Raw genomic sequence first — 24,588 nt, forward strand, 5'->3', positions numbered from 1 at the left:
CAACAGAGGGAGTTGGGAGAACGTGCTGACATGTTGTTCTGAAGGGGGCAATGGCAGGGCGGAGATATGGGCTTGGGGCATCGATTCTCGAACGTTGAGCATATGTGCATAGTGACGGGGCGTAAAGAGGCGTTATATCTGCTTTTCCGTCGGACGAGCAAGGGCATGAATTATAGACGTACGAGAAGTATAGTAATGTTAATAACTACATCACAAGGTTCCTTCTCATTCTTCTTGACTCCCCATGTGTCGTAGCCATGTCTCGTCATTCTGACAGGTCTATACGGAGGCATGCGCATTAACAATATGAGTACGTTGTTGAAAGCATCGAGGCGTGTATGCAATGACCATCTCACGTGGGCGATGCAGTATGCACTGGAATATGCATGACGCACGACGCACTGCGCGCCTAGGAGCACACATCACAATCATGTCACGCTCTGGCTGGATGATTCGTATGGTACATGGGCGGCTAGCATTTGAACAGTGAGGTTGGACGATGCCTGTGAGTCATTTTTCTGGCCTCCAGGCCCAAGGTTCTTTGGAGTGGTGTGAAGCTATGTTGAGACTGAATAGTAGTAAGAGTGTCTCATAAGTCTGCAGTTGATGCTGGATTAGACGTGAGCCGGTACGTACGCGATTAGAGCAAGACAGAAGTACGCCATCAAAATCCCCGTTGCGTTGAGAAGTGATATCCATAAGCAAAGTTGGATCCGATAAGGAAACAGTACACCACGCCGATTGTAACGCGAATATGATATAAAGTGATCAAGGACCAGCGCCAAGAAGATGAAGGAATGTAACCGTATGTTCCACCCAGTAATCATGGTATCTTGCGAAGCTGAAGGTAAATACTTGCTAGATAAAAGGATTGTCCCTCTCAGACCATGCTCTTTCAATCAGACGCGGACGTATACACGGTTGTCGCAGTACAAATGTCGGCTGTGAATTGGTACGGTACCAGGGCGGTCATGCCGTTCAGTTGCCAAACAAAACGCGTACCACATTCACGAGCGCCGCAGTAGTATAATCGCTGACCGTAACGACAGCGGGGAAGCTATCCACCGCATTAACATATCCTTGGGCAGTAGCGTCATCATCAACGAGAAGCAAGATAGTCGGAATACTGGCTATAGTATTGTTGTGTACTATCTTCTTCGACATGTCTCGTGCGAATTTCAGTTGCCGTTCAAAGGCCTGTCCATGGTGGTTGATCACGTTGGTAGTGGCGCAGATGACAATTACTACTGCTCCACTGGCTGGCAGAAAGTCGACATGCATTTCTGTCATGCCGTAGTCGAAGCGGTATGGAACGTGTCGTACTTGTCGTGGCAGGGCTCGGCCTAGAGGCTCGAAAGGATCTACGTCCTTCGCCAGTGTTGTTGATGGGGGATGAGGTACAAATGGGGTGAAGAGCGTGATGATTTCTGCTTCATTTAGATGCCGCAGCCGCTCGATAGTTTCCGTGGGACAGCGTACGATCCTGGCGGCGTTGGTAGACGAGGTTTGTGTTGTCTTCGACTTGCAAGAGGTGGATGAGGCCATTTGGAAGCGGTATGTTCTGGTTTTCTCCAATGACTGTTCGACTGTCTCCAGGCTGGTTGAAGACAAAAATACGATACTGAGAGTTGTAGGTGACCCGGGCGAGACGGAAGACGGTGGGTTATTTAAGCATGCTCTACGACAGCCTAGCCCTGAACTTTTGTCTGCTCGGCCTCTAGTTCTCATGGTGAATCAAATATTGTCCTGAGTGGCAAAAAGCACCGCAATGACGCTATACCCGTTGACGTACCAGTCCGAAGCGAGCAGCCAACATGCGTTGGGTGCTATACTCGATAGCAAAGTAGAACGCTCAGGATGTAGAATCCAGGAGTACAATAAAGCGGCTATCCAAGGTTGCATGTAGCCATCTCAGAAGCCCTCTGCTGAAGTAGCAATGTTGTGCAGTCATCGATCGCCGAGTGGACTGCAACCTTGCTGATTGTGCCTGACGATGCGAAGACCCTGTCTATCTAAGGACAAGCTTCTGGTGGTGGATATTAGCACTATTGGCAGCAGTAATGGAGTGGTACTAGAAGAAAGATGAAGAGTGTAGTACAAGTCCTCGGCCATGTTGTCTCCGCGTGTAGATAGAGCAGTGCATTCCTAATCATGATAGGTACGGATCTTGCCGATTGAATTACGTTATCGAGTTCATAGCCTTGAACGGAACGACAGAAGCGTTGCCGAGGCGTGTTGGTGTATATCAGTGAGGAGCACAACAGGCGTATGATTGCATGGCGACGGTTGCGTCGGGTAGTAGCGGAATCGTGTGTACCGAGAATAGAAGACGCCACATCTGAACGTCGATCCAGGATCTAGAAATAGTGGTGTTGTGAGTTTAATGACCTGAAGAGGATGAAGAGCGATCCTAGAGGCCAATTGGCCGGCCTGATAAAGAATGACAAAGATCCAAGGGAAGCCGTTCCACTCAACATAGTTCAACATCCGTTGCACGTAGACCACAGGTCGAGGGGAGTGTAGCATGCGGGGGCAGTACGATTCGCGTCAAGGTTGCAGAAGGCGTGCTTGGGTTGATCGTTGACCTGCAAGGCGACCATCCTTTTTTGACCAGTAGGAGCCGCGCGACCCGCTTCCATTACACCCGATGCTTCTCGTGTAACACAAAGGGTCGGTTCTGATGTGGCAGCGGGCGACAACTGCGATGCATGCTCCAGTGATGGCTCGGACATGCGGGTGATATCTGCACGATTAATTGAATCAAGCACAAGTAGCGTGAACGAGCTGCGGATAGCTAGACCGGCTTCCGCGCTGTTGTGTGCCCAGACTAGAATACTAGCGATGAACATCAGGTCTGCAATACACCAGCTGGAGGTTTGAGTCAATGCTGATGGAAGAAATGTGGGTGGAAGACGCGTGAGATGCGCGGCGGTGGTTAGTGGGGCTTGCTCGCTTGATCGGAAGTGGGAAGGCGCGATCAGGGTGTCAACAACCATCGCGACAACGCGCCCACGTAATCACCAACGGCGCATACAACAGGCTGACCACTGTCTTAGCATATGCATGTTGCACTGACAATGTAATGCTATCCGTCACCTGTAACTTCACATCGACTTCGCTCCAGGCCCGCTACTTATGGACTCTGCAGAAGAGCAGCCGACGCTGCATGAGACGCTAAACCTACTGCATCAAGGTAAGTGTCGGTATGCGGCTATGGACTCCATTCAGGAACAGTGCTTACACAGGCCTGCAGCATCTAGAACGACAGCAAAGCAACGTACAATCAAGGTATCTAGTATAGTCGATGTCATCTGCCGTTACGCCTCAGAGAATGGTCTTGACCAGGATGCTCTCCGAGACATTGTTCAGCTCGCGTCGGTGAAGACATCACTAGACCAAACAACCATCACGACCTTGATCAAGAACCTTTATCCATCTCAAAAGGTCCCAAGCGATGTTGTCATCACCATTGTTGGTGCTCTTGGGCAGGGCAAGGGCAAACCATCGCCAGGTACACAAGACAGCCTTGTAAAGTGGCTTATTATCATTCACGAGATTATCGAAAGCTCGACAGTGCTATCTCGCTTGTACGGCGTGCTGTTTGGCATGCTTGATATGATTAGCATAAGGTGTGTTGCTCCAAGCAAATACTACACCAATCCGTGCTAATTTAGAAGGACTTCCGTGTGCCATTTACTCTCCCTCATCACTCGCAGAAAGCACGTGAAGCCATTCCGGATACAGCAACTGTACGCATGACACCACTAGCAGGAAAAGAATTTCGACACCGACGACTAACGCTACTACAGGCTTGAGCTATCTCGCGGCCTCGGCAATGAACCAGCACTCCAAGGTCTTCTCCGTGTTTACAAGGATTACTATCCAGATATCATTCTTGGCAGCACGTCCACGAGCCGAAAGTCGTTCGCTCCAGTGAGTACCCGTCCCTCGTGTCACCATAGATGTTACCTTGGATCCTCCACACCATTTCCCCGCAATGCACCGTCACACTGCTGAACGCGGGCTAACTTGATAGCGACCGGATTCCGAATGGCAAGCCAGAATCCTCGCAATCCAAGAGGCCAGCGTGGCGGAAGATGACTCTAACGCGGATAGGCAGCACGGGTTCAAGGTGCTACGAAGGAGAACCAAAGGTAGCAAAGAATCGATGATTCCAGACGTGCATACCTATCATGCGACAGAGGTATGTGAAAGACGTGCTCTTTTCACCATGAAAGCATTGACGCTGTATGACAGAACTCGGTAACCCTCGAGGGTATTGATGGTGTGGACGACTTTGTCGAAAAGCTCGACAGGATAGAGCCACCGGGTCAGCTGGTAGCAGTCCTCACGGACCCACTACTACAGAAATACATCGCCCTCAAGCCATCGCCGATCAACACCGCTCGACTGAGGACGTGGCTCGCAGCATGTCTAGAAGAACAATTCGAGGAATACCGACAAGGCACTGGAAACGCCCAACACCTATCTGAGATCCTCGATGGGCTACTGAGGTACGCTCGATTCACGAAGAAACTACATCGTCCAGCACGAGCCTTTCTCCTCAAATATCTGCCGGTATGGAACGGACAGCAAGATCGTGCTACTGTGTTGGGGCTTGTCCCCTACCTCCAAGTTTATGACTTCAACGCGGACTATAGATCCTATTTCAAGCATATTGAATCTGCCCTAGCAACCCAGGGAATCTCAGCATACGCGACGCTAGTCGACTTCTACACAGCCCTACTGGTAAATCAGATCAACATGACTTCCACAGGTTCCGAAGACATACGAGAAGCGGGCCAGGAAGTATTGGAAGACATGATGGAGCATGTGAGGGACTTGTTCACCTCGGCTCTTCTGTCCGTCCCACAAGGTTCTGGCATCGACCTCACATCGTCCATCCTCTCCTTCTATGAACACGTCAGCGCCTCCTCGAACCCACACATCATCCCGATCCATTTACCGCCTATGCATCTTGTCTACCTGCTCGCCCAAGACACGTCCGCGACGACTCTTTCCCGCATATGCGGCATCATCGGCACGTACAAGTCAGCCTTTGACGCGCATCCCAAGCCAGTCAAAGTATATTACCCACCAGAAGTTACCGATACGTTCAACCAGTGTCTGCGCGACTTGTACAACCTCGTATGGGTATCTCGCGGCCTTGTTGCGCAAAAGGACAAGTCAAAGGGCTTGTACTGCCATGACGGACTTCGCTCCACACTCGACAACTACCTAAAGACTGTGGACCGAAACTATGCTATTGCGGGTGCGTTTACCTTGTCATTCAATCCGTGCTTGACGTCGCTCTCTGCTGCGGCGTGGCGTGCGATGGAGAGGTGGGAAATTGACAAGGTGGGCGAGGGAATGATCAACAAGTATCACACTGGACCTGTTGGTGAGAAGAGCCTGGCATTGCTTAAGAAGGAGGGTGGTGTGGGCGTGGACTGGGAGGGTGCAAATGGGTACAAGGTCTTTGTGTTGCAGTGGTTGAATGAGAGAGGGTTGGGTGGGATCAAGGATTTGATGTTTGCTACTGTTACCAACTTGAAGAATACGGCTTCTGGGTAGCCGTCGAAAATCTATCGAACAGTTGCATAATGCAGTCTTGTAGAGTTTGCTCTTGGATCTGCGGAATAAACAGTATGGTCTCGTAGAGGGATAGATGCAAAGTTACTACCGCTATCATTTCGAGGAAGGTGACTTGCACGATCGCGAACTCAAGATATATCCGCCGCTCCTTGTCCAGATCGACAATCGGGTTAGGCGATTGTGCCGCGCAGTTGTTAGGGCTAATAGGTATTTTTGGCCTGGGCTGTTGGATCCGGCTGGTCATCTGTTGGTAAAGTCGATCTCTATTCGTGTGAGCAATGTAGGGGAGATACTGAAGGTGTTGCAGGAGAGCCGTAATGCTTGGATGGAGACAAAGGGTAATGTTAGTGTCGAGGACGGACTGAGGCTCAGCTGTGTTTCGGGCCGTAAGGAAGAGGGTCGCGCCAGTGGCTGCTAGAGCATGAGTGGTTTCGATACCCATGCCGTTCTCATCAGGGGGCTTTACTGAAAATAACATGTTGCTTAACGTTATGTAAAGCAGCATCCTTTCTTAGCAGGGTGCTTTACTAACATAACATGTTTGCCTAACGTTATGCAGAGCGTCATCCGTTGAAGATCTACAACTAGTGTAGATGACGTTTTCTCCTGTTCTAGCCTAGTGTGTCTCAACTCCAGGGCCTCCCTAGCTATACTTAGAGGTGGCTCGACAACAAGCCGCTGAGGAGCGTCACGGAGCGAAGAAAGCGCACAGAGTTGGCTGCGCAACGAGTGCTCAAGAAGCAGCAACGCGACGCTGCGACCGCACCAAGAAGTTACGATACACACGATGAATATGAGCGGGAAGTCTTCCTTACACAAGGCTAGTTGAAATCCCAGAAAGCATCGTTGTGTTGTTGTTACAACAAGTGACATCGACGCTGCTCTTCTGGCTGCGTCTCCCTTACCTAAAGTTCCCAGAAACGGCGGTACAAGCAAGATACCAGCGAGGTTGAGATAGTAAAAAAGCTGCACAAGGTTCTATATAGTGATATACTAGAGATTCTCGTGATGATAGCTTTTGTGCAGTACGATACAGTATCATCTTTCTAGTTGTCCGACATCGATGGGGTGGCTTACATGGCGTACGGGCACTGTAGCGCCAAGTTCATTCCAGGGCGATTGGGACCCCGAATCGCGCCTCATACTGAACAAGGCAGTCATAAGGGCTGGGAGGGGTGCGATTTTGGTTTGAAACTCATTTGCGCGCGCTCTATCTGAATTGACGCAGTCAGCTCTGGAATAATATGGTCGGCCGTGTTCGAGAGAAAGCTACAATCGAGCGTATGGCTGTCCGTGATGAATGCAGTGTCAAGCAGTTCAAGACACCGATCTCGTCGAAAGTGTTGAACAAGGAACGAACACATACTCGCCGGGGAAAAAACTCAGGAAAGATGCAGAGGGTTATAACGAAGACGAAGTGTTTTAGAGAACCAGTGAAAATTAACGTTCACAAGTCCAGGCTCGTGTCGTTGAGTGAAAATCAACGGAGAATCCATCGAGCATCAACCGGGTGTGAAGGCGAGGTCAGAATAGTTACTTCAAGAATCTGGGGATCCGTTCCAGCTTGGAGAGAGACGGGTGGAGCCAGAGACCCACTTTGCGCAGTTAGCCGTTAGCTCCGGTGCATTACCTGTTCGATTATTCATCGTCCAGGGATCTTATAGATGAATGCACAGACATGAATAGACTAGACACGCAAATCAGACGATCTGTATAGGGTAACTGCTGTTGAACAAACCTCAATCTATGTGCCAAAATGATTCATTCGTACCATATGAGGCCCCGTAAGAGACGATCTCGGACACTTAGCATTGCGGGACGCACCGTACGACTGCTTGGGTCCTTGGATACTTTTAACGCTCCGGACGAATTGCTAGAGGTACGTATGTGTGACAATCATATGATCATACTTCTTGAAAGTACATGTGGACACTAGAGCAGCTGTTGTGGGGTCTGCTCTGCACCCAAACCTAAGTACACGATAAGGAAACGCATAATGGCATACATGAATGTTTACTTTTGATGTAATGAATTGAGGAAAAGGTTTTTTGAGACATCGAATACTATATCTCGCTGAAATACTGCCATTCTGTTCTGTGTAGTCGTCATTCACAACATGCGGTACTGAGCCTTGGCTGCGTCTATGTTTCTGATATACCCTGTCAAGGCTTGCCTGGGGAACCCATAATCTCCCGGGTACGTTCGAAAACAGCAAAACGTTTTACACTTGGCAATCTACGCTACAGGGTCAACTGCATGGTGACGCAAAAGATTTCGTCTTGTGTCACCGAGCCAAATCCCCGCGGGTTCTTGACTACAAGAAGCGCCAGACTTTTGTTATCTAGGGAGCACTCTCATCAATGTTTTGATCAACACCTCTATTCGCAGATATGACGAACCCTAAGCCCTCATTTGTTCCTATGTTGGAATTGCCATCCTTGGATATGACCACGATGTCGATGCCAATCATTACTACAGTATCACTTGGTGTTGTAGCTCTGATTTCGCTCGTCATTATCACCTCCAACAAATCGAAAATCCCTCTCGCGAATCCCTCAGACCGCTTCAAGACAGCCTTTTCTCGTCAACTCGAATTCATAACACACGGGCTCGACGTCGTGGAAAATGCCAGAAAGCGATACGGCAAGCAGCCTTACAGACTAATCACCAATGTTGGAGAGATGCTTGTCCTCCCGCCTTCGTACGCTCAAATGATCCGCAATGAAAAATCTTTACACTTTGGCACAACTTTTGCACAAGTAAGGCACACAGACCTGTTTTGCGAACAATGTCATGCTTACTCAGGCGGTAGGATTTCCACGGCTATCTGACTGGCTTTGAGCCTTTTGCTACTCTTGGCGATAAGAGGGATCTTGTACAGAAAGTGATCAAGAAACAACTCACTAAACAATTGAGTTCGTGGAGACTGTACCAAGTAAAGCGCAGCACTAACTGTACCGCAGATTTCACATCAAAGCCGCTCTCTGATGAGACCTCTTTCGCCCTCGATGTCGTCTTTGGCGATTCTTCAGGTATGGATGAAATTGCTTACGTTTTACGCAGACTAACAGTTTGCTAGAGTGGAAAGAGACCAACATCACAAACGACATACTTAACGTTGTGTCCCGCCTGTCATCAAAGATATTCCTTGGAGACAAACTTTGCCGCAATGAAACCTGGATCAGGTTATCAAAAGAATACGTCGTCACTGCTGTCGAATCCACGAAAAGTTTTCTTGCATGGCCTAGGTACTTGCACTTCATGATCCCATGGGTTTCAAAAGATGCCAAACTAGTCCTTCGGCAGCTCGATGGCATCCGCGCTATCCTTAGACCGATTTTGGAGGAGAGGGAGCTGATGAAGGCTGAAGCCAGGAAGATGGGTACGCCAGTTCCGGTCTTCGAAGACACATTGGAGTGGCTTCAGGAAGAGAGCCGGGGAGCTGCATATGACCCTGCTGCATACCAGATGCTTCTTACCATCGCCGCCATCCACACAACTTCTGACTTGCTTAGTCAGGTTATCATGCGTCTTGGAAACGAGCCTCATCTTATCGATGACTTGAGGGCGGAGATTGTATCAGTTCTCGGCGCTGAGGGGTTTTCCAAAGCCTCAATCGCTAATCTGAAGCTCATGGACAGTGCGCTCAAGGAAACACAGCGAATGAAGCCGTTACAGATGCGTAAGTGGTGTTCAATCTTCAACCTTCCTGCAATATCAGCATCTGGTTTACTGATTGTTGCAAACTAGTCGCCATGAAAAGAATTGCAGAGAAGAAGGTTGTCCTCTCCAACGGTCTTACTATCAACAAGGGCGATCGTCTTGCTGTGGATGCGCACGCAATGCTTGATCCAGAGGTGCACCCGAATCCAGAAAAGTTCGACATTTACCGATACCTTCGGATGCGCGAAGACACCAGTAATTCTACAAAGGCGCTCCTTGTTACTACTAGCCCCGAAAACCTCACCTTTGGCCACGGAATTCACGCATGCCCTGGACGTTTCTTTGCTGCTCTCGAGGTAAAGATTGCGCTTTGCCACATTCTAACAAAGTACGACTGGGAGCTCCTACCGGGATCAAACTTGGAGCCGTTTGTCCAGACTGGGGACCAGACGTGCCTTGATCCTAGGAATATGGTGCGCTTTAGACGTCGCAAAGAGGAGATTGACTTTGATTCTCTATCCTACAAATAAGCGTTATATACTTGCAACCATTAGGTATCGCTTTCTAGGGACTAGGTGTCGTTAGAATTATCTAGAGTTCCGAAAATCTACCTTTGTAGAAATGTTATACTAGGTTGTTCAATCGCATTGTGCTATCCTGCATTGGCATTACCACTACTTCACTGTGATGGAGATTGTTGGGATAGTCTATCTGTAAAGACTGCGCTATACCGATGACTTACCTGTCGATTAAAGAGAAAACTTAGACCATCTCCAAGGCATGTTGGTCTTTAAAGACTCCCCGCACCGCAGAGACCAAGGCACACATAATGGAGCAGTCGCGACGGGAGCGCGGGAGTACGGGAAGGCGCGACGCTCAGTCCACAGAACCACGTGAGATGGACCAGGTAACGTGATCCGGCAGCTTCCGGTGTCCAGGCCTACAATGACATTATCAACATTCTGATCTCATGAGTACGTATTCAAGTCTTGGTATCTGCCAGCGTACACATATATTGCGTCATTTTAGCAGCCGGCTCTCCAATGCCCTTGCTTACATCGTATACGCTGAGATTGTTGGCCAATTCGACACGACGTCTTACCACGTACTGCGTGTGTGCCTGCAGCCTGCTTCTGCTGACAGGTCGCCTCACCGTCTATTTTCGGCGGTATTCAAAATGCAATACCCATGCAGGGCGAACCTGGCGCCTGCATGACATCATCTCACAACGTGTGGTAATCAAAGGGACGCCAACAAACTGCTTTTGCGAGAACCATGTCCACCATGAAACAAGGTCCTGCAGTATCCCCCATTGTTGACAACTCAAACAGGAATGGCATGTCTAGCGGGCTCAGTGATGCAGGGACTGGTGCCCTGCTGTGTAAGTGTGGAACTTGCGAAGATGGGGCAGCAAGTCATCTGGTCGCATTGTCCTATCGGTTCGCAGTCGGCTGACCAGATTTGGGAGGGCAGCGCTGGGATGCGCAGATCTACCCGCACGGCGCAGAAGCGCACATGGCCAGACCTTCTAGACTGATGAGACGTATGTGATGGGTGTTCGATCATGGCGTGGTTTCGCACCGCCATCGATACGCTTTCATTCGCACGGGCAAAGTATATCGAGTCAGTTGTCGATTAGCATTGTATTTGCTTTGGCCGCGGAACCTACTCGGCATCGGTCTGGGCCGTGCAGTTGTCCGGCGGAACTATACAGATGAATGAGGGGTATGGCGGAAGCGATGTTCCTTGAATGTCGATATGGAGCGAGGGCTGTCAAGGCAAAAGACGGTATCAGGCGGCTGAGGTCAGATGGCAATTTGGGCGGTAACAGCGCTGGGCGGGGAGAATACAAAGAGAGGTTGAGGGGTATGCTTGAACCCCCTCCCCCACAGACACGATAACGATGATAAGACACCCTGGAATATTCTAAAGGATGACCTTGGACGAACCGGGAGATGGTGTGTGGACTGATTGCCCCGTGAGCTGCTGTGTGCGGAGTTGTGTGGGAGGTGTTCAGATGATTGAGGCGTCATGGTGTAGATGACCTACTAGCTATTATGTCCTGCTGAGCTCGGGGACTTTCACATGCAAAAAGGAGCGACATGAGCAATCGATAACATATGGGCGGGAACGTACCGCAGTTGGTGCTAACGATGCAGACATCGCCTGTCTACCCGCTGCGAGACATTGGCGTGCCCTGAGTGAACCTTCTAGTCGGCGCTGGTGCAATTGTGCAGCGCCTGCGCCAGTGGCGTTGGCACTACAGCCGCTTGAGAGAGAGGCCATGTCACAAGACCATGAACGGGCACCGCTATTCCACAGAACTCGGTGAGCAAGTCTTCGGTAACCGCCGCTGACGGAGAAGGGGGGTCGGATCCATGCAGAGACAGACCCAATTAGTGCGGCACTCGCTTTGAAAGGTAGTTGCAGTGAATTGGGTTTCTCTGGCAGGTCAAGCGCAGGGTCAGCTAGGATGTGGAGCATGCGGGATAGTCATGTTTGCATTATTGACGGCGGTCAGACTGCGCATAGCGTACGAGGCAAAAGATGGAAGATGACGGAAGCGGTGACTGTCGACCGGAAGCGATGTGTAGAGTGGTATGGGATTGGGCGCTGCTGTGACACGCTGGCTGGGAATTGGGCGCCCAATGGTAGGGCAACGGTGGGCAGTGGTATGCAATTCGGTACCAGACAGATGCAATGGCAAGAGGCCAGTCACAAAGCTCATCAATGGCAGCAGGAAACGTGTATAGTCTACTCATGACGAGACAATGCAAATGTCGGGGATGCATTGAGTCGGCTCCGACTCGTGCGGGCTAGCCGGGTTTGCATAGACGGAGCGACAAGTAATTGCTCAGCAACTGTGCAGCTACAGTGACTCAACTCTGACTGCGACGAGCCCATTGCTCGCTCCATGTCCGCACAAGCTCCGCCTCAGGCGTCGCCCTGCAATTGGCCGCTCTAATTGGAGCCCCCTTCGTCTTCCTTCTATTCACTTCTTGGCCGCCCGCATTCGTCAGCTGCCGGCCGCGCGCAACGGGCGCTCCTCATATGGATGATGCCTGGCCTGGGGGAGGAGGAGAGCCTGGCACGCGCCAACCGCACACCCTCTTTGTCTGGTTCGCTAGCACATGGGCCGCAGTGTCTCAAAGGCAGAGTCACACTGGCCTTGTTCGCAATCCTGTAGCCTGCTGAAACCCCGACGACCTTGGGTGGTGCTTCTTATAACGAGCCCGCCCACTCCGTCTGTTTCGGGACGACTAACCTCCCATCCAATTCAACTCGTCCTATCTCCGCACTGCCAGTTCGCAGCTAGGGTTACTAATTCATCACTGAACAAGCTGGTCTAAGCAGTCGGTCGGACCATTCTGCCGGGTTCCACGGTCACGTTTGCGCCTGCTCGCACCTGACGATATAACTGTGGCGAAGCCGTTTACTCAACCAAGGCTGCCTGCCACAGCTTCCACTCACATACCTCGTACCAATTGAAGCATCCCCCCCTCAACCATTGTTCGCATCACCAACGCAGCATTTTCCTTGTGGCTGCCTGGACGCAACCAAGTAGTCAAATACCGCTACCGCCCCCGACGTTGCGCTCTTACCAAGGACAAACTTCTCACACACCCACGCAATGGCAAACTCGCCCTACAAGACGCCCCCGAGCAATCGACTCACCGTTTCCTCGCTCCTCTCGCCCCCTGAGATGAAGCGATCAGAGTCGTTTGGCACATCAATTCCGCCTGCATTTATTCAATCGCCCTTCTCCTCGTTCAATTCAGGAGCTTCCAAGTCCGCCAACAGCCCCGACATGACCCTCCAGGCAGCAGCCGCGCACCGCATCGCCTACGCCTCTCCGCCAATCTCGCCATACGACACACAGGCACAAAAGGAGAACATGGAGAGTGCCGACGAACAATGCACGCGGGACCCCCAGCTGTTCGCTCCGGTCGATGCAGCGGCTCCCATTGCTGACATGCCGCTGTTCCCCGAGGAATCATCCGAGTCAGCCTCACAAGAGGCCATCACCGCGCACATGAACTCCAAGGATTACGCACAGCTAGAGAGCAAGCCGAGTCGCGCAGACTACGAATTGACCGCCACATTTGTCTCCAATGTCTTCGCCTTGGCCAAGAAGGATCCGAAAGCGTGGTGGGCTCAGGAGCGACGCTTCGATAGCTACTACGGCAAGCCAACCGGCGTGCAAAAACGCTCACCCTTGAAGAAGCTTGCACCTGCCCCATCGTCGCGGCCCCGCCAGCCCAAGGTCGCTGTTCCTCGGCTGCCTCCTCGCACTCCTCGCGCTGCACCCAAGGCCAAACGCACGCCTCTCACACAAATCCACGACTCTTTCGACACGACCATGACCACCACCACCACCATCACCACCTCACCAAAGTCTGCCTCTCCTAAGCCTTCCCGACCAGCCACCAATCGGGACGACTCCGACTACAACGCGATTCCAGATTACTCGCCACCGCTTGACACGCTGCCCAAGGGCAACACCAAGATCCTCAAGGCTGAGTGGAAAGGGCAAGCACTGTCACTGGCCGACGATCCCGATCGTGATCTTCTGCACGAGGCTGAGTTGAACCTCGCTGGCACGCTCCGCCTCAACTGCGCCACGTATCTTACGAGCAAGCGACGCATCTTCCAGGCTCGCATCGAGGCACTCAAGATTGGCAAGGAGTTCCGCAAGACGGATGCGCAGCAGGCGTGCAAGATTGACGTCAACAAAGCTAGTAAGTTATGGCAGTCGTATGATCGTGTGGGCTGGTTCAATCCGGAGTACTTTCGCCAGTATCTCTGAACGATTCGCATCGCAAACATGCGATATATAGCACACGGCACCCTTTTTCTTTTTCTTTCTATTCCTATTTTACGTTTTCCTTGGTTACGATGCATCAATTTGTTCATCGCATCTTCGCGGCTCAATGTTCGAGTACGCTTTTCTTGGATAAGACTGATATGAACAACACGGAGGGAGCTCAGGGTTGTCTTCCTCTGGCATGATTTATGATAGGCGTTTTGGATATTACTGTTGGCATGGATAGGTGTTTTGGGACTGGGCACTGCTCTCCCACGGCGTTTTTGGGCTTCTCTACTACTACTTTGGTTTTATTCCACGGCATGCGATACCCCTCAGCTCACACCCGTTGTCGCCGCAAATGCAGGCTTTGTTATGAATTGGTAGCGATAGATGAGAATACAATCATGTTAGTATCACGACGATGAACATGCGCCGTGCATTGAAAGTGATTACTGCAATGTCTGCGTGGAAAAGCCAATTGAGCAGAGTAGTGCGCATTTGCTCCGGGTGTGTAATGACGACGAGTCCGTGATATGTCCGTGAGAGCGGTTCAAGTTCAGGGTCCCCGGAAGCGGGGACGTGTAAGCTCCGCAGGCGTGCAGGCGTGGCGCGGCCGCTCGCTCTGTCACTAATTTGGGACAACGGCTTGGCCGACCTCAAACCCGCGCGTTCTCACCAACTCTCTCCGGTGACGACCGCACAATTACTCCCTCCACCAGTCGACCGCCGAGTCGCGCGGATACACCACCATGTCGCGAACAGACCAGGTCGAGCACACCGACTCGATAAGCAGTCAGGACCCTAACCGCGAAGAGCCGAAGAAGACGAAGAGCAGGAGGCCGCCGAGTAAGAACAGTCCTGGGCGCGCACACATGTGCGCATAGTGTGCCCGAGGAGGATGTACTGACGAGAGGAATAGATACTGCGTTCAGGCAGCAGCGTTTGAAAGCATGGCAGTAGGTGCAAGGCAGGGAGACGCATTACCATCACGACTGACCGCGCAATAGGCCCATCTTAACGCCGAAGACTGTCCTTCCTCTCTTCTTCATCGTCGGAGTAATCTTTGCGCCCATCGGTGGGTTACTGTTGTATGCTAGTGCGCAGGTATGAAGTGCCAAACGGTATACGTCAACATAAGGGCGTCGATGCTGACAACCTTCCCCCCTCCAGGTCCAGGAGATCTCAATCGACTACACAAACTGCAACACCACCGCGCCCCGCCAAGACTCGACCAACTTCGACCCCACAGCCGAAAACCAGCTCGAATCCATTCCGTCCGGCCGCGTCTCCTCGACGTTCAAATCGAATGCCGACCCAGCGGCCATGTGGGGATGGGGCCGCGAGAACTACACGTTTGAATCTGGCGTCTCGCTCGAAACAAACGTGTGCATCCTGAGCTTCACTATCCCGGAAGCCATCAAGCCGCCCATTCTCTTCTACTACCGCCTCACAAACTTTTACCAGAACCATCGCCGATACGTCAAAAGTGTTGATATCGACCAACTTAAAGGCGACGTCCGTAGCGCGAGCGATCTCAGCTCAGGCGACTGCTCCCCACTCGATAACGACCCGGAAACAGGCTTGCCATACTACCCTTGCGGCCTCATTGCAAACTCCATGTTCAACGACACGTTTTCCAACCTCACACTCGCTAATCCGGCTGGTGGATCCGATGCTAGTGGCCAGAACTACACCATGACGGTTGAAGGGACGAGTTGGTCGCACGAAGGGGATTTGTATGGAAAGACGAAATATAAGCCCGAGGATGTGGTGCCGCCGCCGAATTGGCAGCAGCAGTATCCGAATGGGAGGTATAATGGGTCCCTGCCGGATTTGCACACGTGGGAGCAGTTTCAGGTTTGGATGCGGACGGCGGGGTTGCCGACGTTTAGTAAGTTGTATCAGAGGAATGATCATGATGAGTTGAGTGCGGGGACGTATCGGTTGAAGATTTATGATCGTAAGTTTTTTGGATCTTACTTGGTCCCCTTTTTCGAGGACAAGTTACTAATGTTCATGTGTGTGTATAGGCTTCCCCGTCGACAAGTACAGCGGTACCAAATCTATCCTCATCTCTACGCGCACCGTCATGGGCGGCAAGAACCCGTTCCTCGGTATCGCATACCTTGTTGTGGGCGGTATTTGCATCTTGTTGGGCGCGGTGTTCCTGGCTACGCATCTCATTAAGCCGAGGAAACTTGGTGATCATACGTATCTTACCTGGAACAACGATCAGCCTAGCACTGCTACCACGACGGGTAGGCAGGGTGGTGCTTGAGAGGGATTTGGAATCGTTGAGATGTCGTATGTATACCATAGGTGGTTTTCTTTTTCCTTTCCTCGAGAGACTTGGGAGTTTGGGTGTTTAGTGAGCGCGAGGACTAGAGTATAGTCTGTTTTTTTCTATGGATATCATGCAACTTCATCATATCATGTTTCGTGGCTAGTTTCTGCTGTTTTGACATGTGGCATAAATCCGCAGTGGACAGTATGTCCTTGTGCGGACGTCATAGTAGTGTACAGACCTGCCAAGACTAGCCATATGGCAGGAGCTCAACCTATCTATGGGCGAACGCGATCCATGAAATTACTGACACAACTCAAAGTCACCATCAGGTCATGCATCGCGCTGTCGTACTACCTTGTCGCACTTTGCAGCTCTCAGCCTATCGAATGGTGCTCTTGCGCAATTATGCTTTCTCAGCCTTGCACCGCCTTCTCTGGTGGACGCCACGGCGCATGCGAGCTGCGCCTTCTGCCCAACATTCAGCCCCCAAAAGCCGCTCTCTCATTCCTTACCTCCAACTTAGCAAATCGCTTTTGAAATCCACAATAAGCTCGACAACTACGTATTCCACGCCCTGCACGCAAGAGTCGCTGTGAATCATCCATTCGCTTCGGCCTTTTCGAGGTTCCTACCGCTCGCGCATATGGGGGAGGGTAAGCGCTCCTAGGACGTCTTACACACCCACGACAAGATGCGGCTACTACATATCACAGATGACGGAAAGCTCGAGTTCACCAGTGATATCATCCTCAAGGACGACATCCCCCCCTATGCGATCCTTTCGCACACTTGGGGGGACCAAGAGGTGGTTTTCAACGACATGAAGAGTCTAGATGACTTGAACAATGACGACGCAAAGAGAAAAGACGGTTGGAAGAAGATTGACTTCTGCGCACAACAAGCAAAGCGTGACGGTCTGAAATACTTCTGGATAGACACATGCTGCATCGACAAGGCCAATCATACAGAGCTTTCAGAGGCGATCAACTCGATGTTTCGCTGGTATCAGAAGGCAGAAAGGTGCTACGCCTTCCTCACGGACGTCGAGGGCAAGTCATTAGGAGGTGAATGCAAGTCTTCTTCGAGATGGAAGGCGGCTTTCAGGACCAGCAGGTGGTTCAGCCGAGGTTGGACACTCCAAGAACTTCTCGCACCACGATCCGTTGAGTTCTTCTCTCAAGATGAAGCATGGCTGGGCGACAGGGATTCGCTCAAGCAGACGATACACGAAATCACAAAGATACCTGTTGACGCTTTGACTGGGAGTGATCTGTCTAAATTCGATATTGATGAACGATTCTCTTGGGCACAAAGTCGCCAGACGACGCGCGAAGAAGATGGTGCATACTGTCTGTTAGGCATATTCGGCTGCCACCTTCCGCTGATCTATGGCGAAGGCAAAGAAAGAGCTTTGGAGCGACTAAGGAAGGAGATGCCAGAGGCATCCGAGAGGCTTAGCAAAATCCGCTGCTGGCTTTCAGCGCCTGACCCTTTTACAAACTATCACAAAGCGCAGAAGCAGCGGCAGGCTGACACTGGGCTCTGGCTACTGAACAGCGCACAATTCGATAACTGGAAGCAGGCTGCAGCGTCGCGGCTTTGGCTGCATGGAATTCCAGGATGCGGAAAGACCATCCTGAGCTCTACTATCATCAAGCACATGCTGCAGCACTGCGAAAACGACATACAGAAAGTGACAGTCTACTTCTACTTCGATTTCAACGATTCGCAGAAACAGGATCCAGAACTGATGTTCCGCTCGTTGCTCCGCCAGTTCCTGCAGTGCCTGGCTGTGACACACAAGGACGTTGACGCTTTGTTCTTGTCCTGCAAGAACGGAGAAAAACAGCCGTCACTACATGAACTCCTAGACGTAATGCCGAAGGTGATGCGGCAGTTTACACATGTTTACATTGTTCTTGACGCGCTCGATGAGTGTACACAACGCTCGGAACTGATGAGCATGCTTGAATCAGTGATTGGGTGGAAGCTTGACATGGTTCGCCTGCTCCTGACTAGTCGGAAAGAGAGGGACATCGAAACGTCTCTAGAGAGTCACATCGAAAAAGATAATATTGTCAGTCTTCAGAGGGACATAGTGAACGAAGACATATCGCGATACGTTCGAAACAGGCTGCATGAAGACAAGGCCTTGGCGAAATGGAACAAGGACGCTGATATCAAACAAGAGATTGAGACAGCCTTGATGAGCCGAGCTGGCGGGATGTATGTGTACCTACCCAATCATTGAGTGAGTTGCACCTAACGATAGTACAGGTTCCGATGGGCTGCATGTCAACTTGACATGCTGGCTAAAAGTCGTAATTTAGCCACGCTGCGCAGGTCGCTCGCTAGCCTGCCACAAACTTTGGATCAAACATACGATCGAATTCTCACTGCTATACGCGAAGAAGACCGCGTGTATGCAATACGCATCTTGCAGTGGTTGACCTTCTCTGAAAGGCCGCTCACCATCGAGGAAGTTGCCGAAGTGGCTGCAATCGATATCCAGAGCGAACCGATATTCGATCGCGATGAAGTGCTGATAGATCCACTAGAAGCGTTAGACATCTGTTCCAGTCTAATTACTGTCACCGGTTCAGCAGAAAAGAGAAAAAATCAAGACGGACGACTAGCTGACCCACGAATGCTCTCTCTAGCACACTACTCAGTGCAAGAGTACCTTGTTTCAGACAGAATCAAGCTAGGACCAGCAAAGCAATATCACATGCAAGAAGGTGAAAGCCATGAAGCGATAATGAAAGGTTGTATTGGATACCTCAACCAATTTCTGGGACCGATCTCTCCCGCACAACTCGACATCTCTGCGCTCGCGATGTACTCAGCGAACTTCTGGATCTCCCATTTTAAAAAGGCAGGAGATGAGAACGAAAACATATGCCGGCTAGCACTGAGTGTTTTTTCGAAGGACAATCCCGTATATTACAGTTGGTTGCGGTTGAGTGATCCAGAAGTGGCTGATCTGGTTGAAGGTCCAGAATTGGAACGAGAACTGGATGATATGATAAAACCTCTTTACTACGCAGCAAGACTGGGCTTGAGTAAGATTACGCAACTTCTGCTGGATCAAGGTGCCGATATTGACGTGCACGGCGTGCTACGTGGGAACGCGCTTTTAGCAGCTTTAGCTGGAGGCCATACAACAGTGGCCAAGCTGCTAATCAATGCCGGCGCGAACCTCAACATCAATTTTATAGATTGGGGCACTCCGCTATACCAAGCTTCACGATACGGTGACGAGGCAATGGTCAAGTTGCTAATCGACGCAGGTGCTGACGTCAATGCGCCTATGTCCATATATTCTGATTGGGATAACGCACTCCAGGCTGCTATCGAAACAGGAGGAGAAGCCACAGTCAAGTTGTTGCTCGAAGGAGGCGCCGACTGTGGTTTGGACGAGCGACTGAGAAGTCCCATTCATCATGCCCTTCGCAGTGATGAGTGCACACCATCGCTCATCAGTATCTTACAGCAACACGGCGCTTCGATAGATGCGATCGATATCGGAAATATGACGCCGCTTCATAATTGTGTTCTTTATAGCAACCAGGAGGCCGCGAAACAACTCCTTGATGCAGGGGTCCCGGTCAATATAGGAGTTCGACGAAAGTCGTGGTCCTGGGATGGCGACACATTCAGTCCTGTTGATCACATGGACACCGTACATCCGATTCCAGAACCCATCGCAGTTGGCCTGACTCCTCTACACTTCGCAGCCTTGACCGGTAATCTTACGATGACGAAATTCTTTCTCGATCACGGCGCCGATCCCAATGCTCTTTCCGAGTATGGCGAGACTCCCCTACATCTCAACCAGCGCACCACACTCTTTGGAACGCAATGTAGAGACGACTGGGTAGACGAGAGTTACAGAGTAGAATACCGTTCAAAATCAACATTGTATCGGGATGTAATTGATCCAACTTTTTCGACTGCCACGTCTGCGCGTCAAAGGATACTTGATACATTACTGGCACATCCCAAGACTTCCACTGCAACACAAGACTGCCAAGAAGAAAACCTCTTACACTGCATCAAGTATGGGAAACCAGAAAGCGTGACCTTGGTCCAGAAGTTTCTTTCCCGAGGAGCCGACCCTTCGTGTGTCAATTCCAGTCTAAAAAGCCCACTGCATCTTGCCAGTGAAGCTGGTGATACTGCATCGATTGTTGCTTTGCTTAGCACAGGTACGGAAGCGGTATGGACTGAAGAATGCCTCCTCCATGCACTCGATCACGCAGTTCAAAACGGAGACCACAGTGCGATAGTCGCCATTCTCGAGACGAAAGAGGCACGAGCATTCAAGCTTGTAATGATGAAGGACAAGTATGGGCAAAACTTGCTTCACCGGTTGTTCTGGGGGCAACACGTTGACATCGAAACCGTGCAGTGCCTACTTGACGAAGGAGTGGACAGTTCAGAGCTTGATGATTCCTGTGAATCCCCCCTCGCGAGTCTCCTCCAGAACGGCCTATGGGACTCCAACGTCGAGGATATCTGCAGATTTCTCCTTCCAATCAGAAGAAACGCATCATTCGTCAACTGCCATGGGCAAAGCCTCGGACATTTGTGTGCTACATCGCCCAGTCTTGAGGTCCCCATACTGGAAGCTCTAAACCACCACGGCGTGGATCTAGCAAAAAGAGACTGTGCTGCAAGAACTATCCTCCACCACGCAGCTATATCGGGCTGGCTCACTGAAGAATCCCTGGAGTTCCTTGTAAACGTTATCGGTATTCAGACCAATGAAGTAGACGCACATGGCCGCACTGCCTTGCAATACGCTATCGAGGAAGCTTCGAAAGACCATGGGTCGGATATTATATATCCTGCACGCTGGGAAAGAACCAGGGACATATTGTTGAAGCATCATGCCAACCACAAGAGCTGATCATGTTCATCATTCGCTCGGCTCTCCTGAGTATATGTAGGATCTAGCAATCTGGCCTTTTCTCAGCTGGAACTACCCAGGTGATAACCCCGCATCCCTTAGCCAAGTACCTTGTGCGACTTACTTCATATGCTCATTGGGTGTTCAATCGTGTCAATATTAGGCCAACATTAGGCCCCCATAGCACCTTCCAGCCTTCAGCGCCCCACGCAACTGACTGGACTGCAGACCACAGCCTTGCAGCCATGCTGCAGCACACTCAGAGATTAATGTATACGCGACCTCTGCTAGCCGACGCTGGTGTCCTATGAAACATCGTTTAGATAGGTTCCTATTGCATCTGATGGATCGCGAAGATACTGGATATAGAAGAATGATTGGATGCCTGGTATGCGCAATGTGCGTGCCGGAGTGTCATTGTGTCTTGAAAGCGATACCAGAATCCATCATGTGACTGAACGACTAGCTACAGCGACCAGCAAAGCCTACTCAGATAGCTCAGAGTAACGTTTCATCACAGTTCGACTAATTGCCAATGCTTTTAAGGTCCGAGCCCTTCCGTTCACCTCTCTACCCCAGCCCATATGAGAATAACCCGCTTTCACAGCACTGGTAAGTACTTCGGCCACCATTTTGACTCTGCTGCTAATTCGCTACCAAAAGGTCCTCAAGTCTTTTGGCACGGGAGTGGATCCTGAATAAATATGTATTAGCAGATGCAGTGTAGACTTCGCGCGCAAGAAGTCAGCTTACCATCTCACGTCTCTGTAGTTCCAGGACTTGACTTTGATCTCAACAGTTGACCTCGGTACGCCATCGCGTTCCAGAGATGAACCGAATGCGTCTGTGACAGTCTTCAATGTCATATCTTCCTTGTCTTTGTCGAACCAAGTATCGTCGTCTTATATCTGTATTTCCTGCAGGCTCGGGAGGTCTTGAATGACTCTATGGCAACTATCACGACTCGCCTGGTCAGTCGACAGTCCTCCCTTTTTAGCATCCAGATAGAGTTACATGTCTCGGAAATCTCCCCAGAACTTCGACAGACAGTCCCTGTCCCTTCAGTAATCTGTCTGCCCTTCCGATGTTAGAAACTTTAGAACGAAAATGTGTATAGGATGTAATAACGTCTGCATGTGTCTCCAGTGTCCTCCTGCAGATCAGAAACCAACTCAGAGTCTGGTCAGCACCAAGAAGTCCTTTCAGATGCAGTTTGTCTTTGAATACATATGTGCCGCCGAGAGTGTAGCGTCTGATAGTGATCAGAACCTTCGTTGGCAGCTTCAACAGCGATGCTTCATTTAGTGTACTCTCTCCTAACCCAGCCTACTACAACGATGTAATCTTAGAGTTATAGTATAGACATAGAGAATCCAAAATCATACAACGCTTTTGATCTCTACAGAGTCTTCATTCAGATATAATGTGGGCCTTAAGGTAGGGCATAGTTCTTAACTATATTCTACTTTTCCTTACTGCAATAATGTATGTTAAGATTTGTAGTATAGATCTAAATGATTTTGAAGCTTACAATGCTTTTGATCTATACAAGGTTTTGTATTAGAAATCAATGTACGCTTCAAGGTAAGGCATAGTGTCTGTGTACCTGTTTCTATCATCAGATTGTCGTTTCTCGCCAGCTAGCATTCAGATCGCGGACAAGAGCGCCTTAGGTTTGTACTGACTCAACCTCCGGTATTGACCCAGCCATGGCATATATACTAAACCGGCATGCCATACTTGGCGATGACGACAACATCCTATGCCCCGCGATGCTCATCCTTATCAATACTCTCCGCCATAGCAACGTCAAAGGCGGCAACACGATCGAAGATTCCCTCGCCCATTCTGTCACTCATCCACTGCAGCGAATTGGATGGGTCAATCCAGACCTGCCCGTGATATCCCACTTCACCGTTGCTCATACCGTGTCCAGGGACAAGCCGATTAAAACGTCTTCTGCGAGTATGATCTTCAAACTAATAACGACCATATTCGATTATAACATGTTCATTCGATCGCATGATCTACGTTATGGTACTGCTGAAGATCTCCTTAACATCGTACGCGATCAACATATGAGACTATTAGATATTAGTGAAGAACGTAGCCACAATGGCGCATCCGCAAATGGAAAGCTCATAAAGCGGTATACGAAAAAGCACTCGACACAAGATACGTGGCAAGAGCGCGTCAATTTGCACGAGAGTCTAGAAGTTTACAATACTTTCAGTATATATAAGGTCTCGTCTCGAAAATTCATGTAGGCTTCAAGGTAAGTCATAATGTCTCTGAACTTGTGTTATCTTCCTCTTGTATGCGGTGCCAGAAATAGTCCCACACCTGTCTACATGTGTTGAAACGTTAGCTAGCATCGGCCACATCGGTGGCACTAAGGGACGACCCCAATGTTGAATAGGTCATGGTCAGTTCGGCGGGAAGAGCTAGACTGTTAGCTATGCGAGACAGCTCCGCTCTAGTGGGATCACTCTACCGAGGTGCAGAAGTATTTGATAAGACGAGACGGCTTGAACTTGCAGCAACTATCATTCTGTCGGATGAGGGTTTCAATGTATGTATTAGGTCTAATGAGCTAACTAAGATGGGAAACACCCGCTATATACCTCGGCGTTTGGCTTACGATACCTGCAACCGACAATATCCCTTGTCACCACTCTACCGAAAGGTCCGGTGCTCTTATCTAGTCGTGATCAGACCAAGAGCTTCTAGCACTGGTTCGTACTGCTCGAATGACTTGCGCTCGATGGAAGTGAGCCGGTAGACATGGCCTCGATTGTGGAGTTGGATGAACATCTCTTGCAACGGGTGATTGCTCGTGATGATGTTTGTCGGGTTATTAAACTCATCGAGTGGTCCAAAGCACTGCATGGACACCTTTGCGCGAGTTGTAGCAACGACGGTACGGGGTAATTTCCAGAGATGACCAAGAGCACCAGCCATATATACTCCGGCATGAGCCATCCTCGACAGTGATATGACGCCAGCGAAGTCATGTCGACACTAACCGAGTTCCTGTCCTTGCCCATGAACGAGTCGATAGTCACGATATCGATGTCGGCAAGGCGTTGGGCCAACACTGGCTGTCGTCGTGACAGGGCTTGTGCAACAGCGCCCTCGCGCTCCCGCCGGAGTACCTCAACCTGCGCGGTGTACGGTGTGATAATGATGGATGCTTGCAGCGTTCCCATCGTACAGTAGTACGGTGAGGTACTGTACGGTGATACGACGTACGTAAGCCGTACGTAGGAGACCTCTCATCGGTCCGTACAGTATCCGTAGGGGGTGAAGTTTTGGGAGCCGTAG

General features: G+C 50.5%; 7 protein-coding genes across 7 annotated transcripts; 5 read left to right on the plus strand and 2 right to left on the minus strand.

Moving 5' to 3' along the window:
* Nucleotides 1-978: 978 nt before the first annotated feature.
* AA0111_g11101 (hypothetical protein) lies at nucleotides 979-1,545 on the minus strand (the record flags this gene model as incomplete). The annotated part of the gene is made up of 1 exon (XM_028644929.1): nucleotides 979-1,545. One exon carries the CDS (start codon nucleotides 1,543-1,545, stop codon nucleotides 979-981), a length of 567 nt encoding a protein of 188 aa, XP_028501333.1.
* A 935-nt stretch (nucleotides 1,546-2,480) lies between these two features.
* Nucleotides 2,481-2,849, minus strand: AA0111_g11102 (hypothetical protein; the record flags this gene model as incomplete). Its single annotated transcript, XM_028644930.1, has 1 exon — nucleotides 2,481-2,849. One exon carries the CDS (start codon nucleotides 2,847-2,849, stop codon nucleotides 2,481-2,483), a length of 369 nt encoding a protein of 122 aa, XP_028501334.1.
* Nucleotides 2,850-3,135: 286 nt separating this feature from the next.
* Nucleotides 3,136-5,574, plus strand: AA0111_g11103 (hypothetical protein; the record flags this gene model as incomplete). Its single annotated transcript, XM_028644931.1, has 6 exons — nucleotides 3,136-3,193; nucleotides 3,254-3,629; nucleotides 3,678-3,749; nucleotides 3,810-3,933; nucleotides 4,037-4,204; nucleotides 4,258-5,574. 6 exons carry the CDS (start codon nucleotides 3,136-3,138, stop codon nucleotides 5,572-5,574), a joined length of 2,115 nt encoding a protein of 704 aa, XP_028501335.1.
* A 2,474-nt stretch (nucleotides 5,575-8,048) lies between these two features.
* Nucleotides 8,049-9,788, plus strand: AA0111_g11104 (Cytochrome P450 monooxygenase; the record flags this gene model as incomplete). Its single annotated transcript, XM_028644932.1, has 5 exons — nucleotides 8,049-8,354; nucleotides 8,408-8,510; nucleotides 8,559-8,627; nucleotides 8,675-9,277; nucleotides 9,346-9,788. 5 exons carry the CDS (start codon nucleotides 8,049-8,051, stop codon nucleotides 9,786-9,788), a joined length of 1,524 nt encoding a protein of 507 aa, XP_028501336.1.
* A 3,101-nt stretch (nucleotides 9,789-12,889) lies between these two features.
* On the plus strand, nucleotides 12,890-14,065 carry AA0111_g11105 (hypothetical protein; the record flags this gene model as incomplete). Its single annotated transcript, XM_028644933.1, has 1 exon — nucleotides 12,890-14,065. One exon carries the CDS (start codon nucleotides 12,890-12,892, stop codon nucleotides 14,063-14,065), a length of 1,176 nt encoding a protein of 391 aa, XP_028501337.1.
* A 749-nt stretch (nucleotides 14,066-14,814) lies between these two features.
* Nucleotides 14,815-16,343, plus strand: AA0111_g11106 (Meiotically up-regulated 89 protein; the record flags this gene model as incomplete). Its single annotated transcript, XM_028644934.1, has 5 exons — nucleotides 14,815-14,911; nucleotides 14,985-15,021; nucleotides 15,073-15,169; nucleotides 15,236-16,025; nucleotides 16,096-16,343. 5 exons carry the CDS (start codon nucleotides 14,815-14,817, stop codon nucleotides 16,341-16,343), a joined length of 1,269 nt encoding a protein of 422 aa, XP_028501338.1.
* A 700-nt stretch (nucleotides 16,344-17,043) lies between these two features.
* AA0111_g11107 (Vegetative incompatibility protein) lies at nucleotides 17,044-21,264 on the plus strand (the record flags this gene model as incomplete). Its single annotated transcript, XM_028644935.1, has 2 exons — nucleotides 17,044-18,578; nucleotides 18,630-21,264. The coding sequence occupies 2 exons, from the start codon at nucleotides 17,044-17,046 to the stop codon at nucleotides 21,262-21,264; spliced, it is 4,170 nt and encodes a 1,389-aa protein (XP_028501339.1).
* Nucleotides 21,265-24,588: the final 3,324 nt, after the last annotated feature.

This window comes from Alternaria arborescens (assembly GCF_004154835.1).
Source record: "Alternaria arborescens strain FERA 675 chromosome Unknown contig_43, whole genome shotgun sequence".
NCBI classification, from domain to species: Eukaryota; Fungi; Ascomycota; class Dothideomycetes; order Pleosporales; family Pleosporaceae; genus Alternaria; species Alternaria arborescens.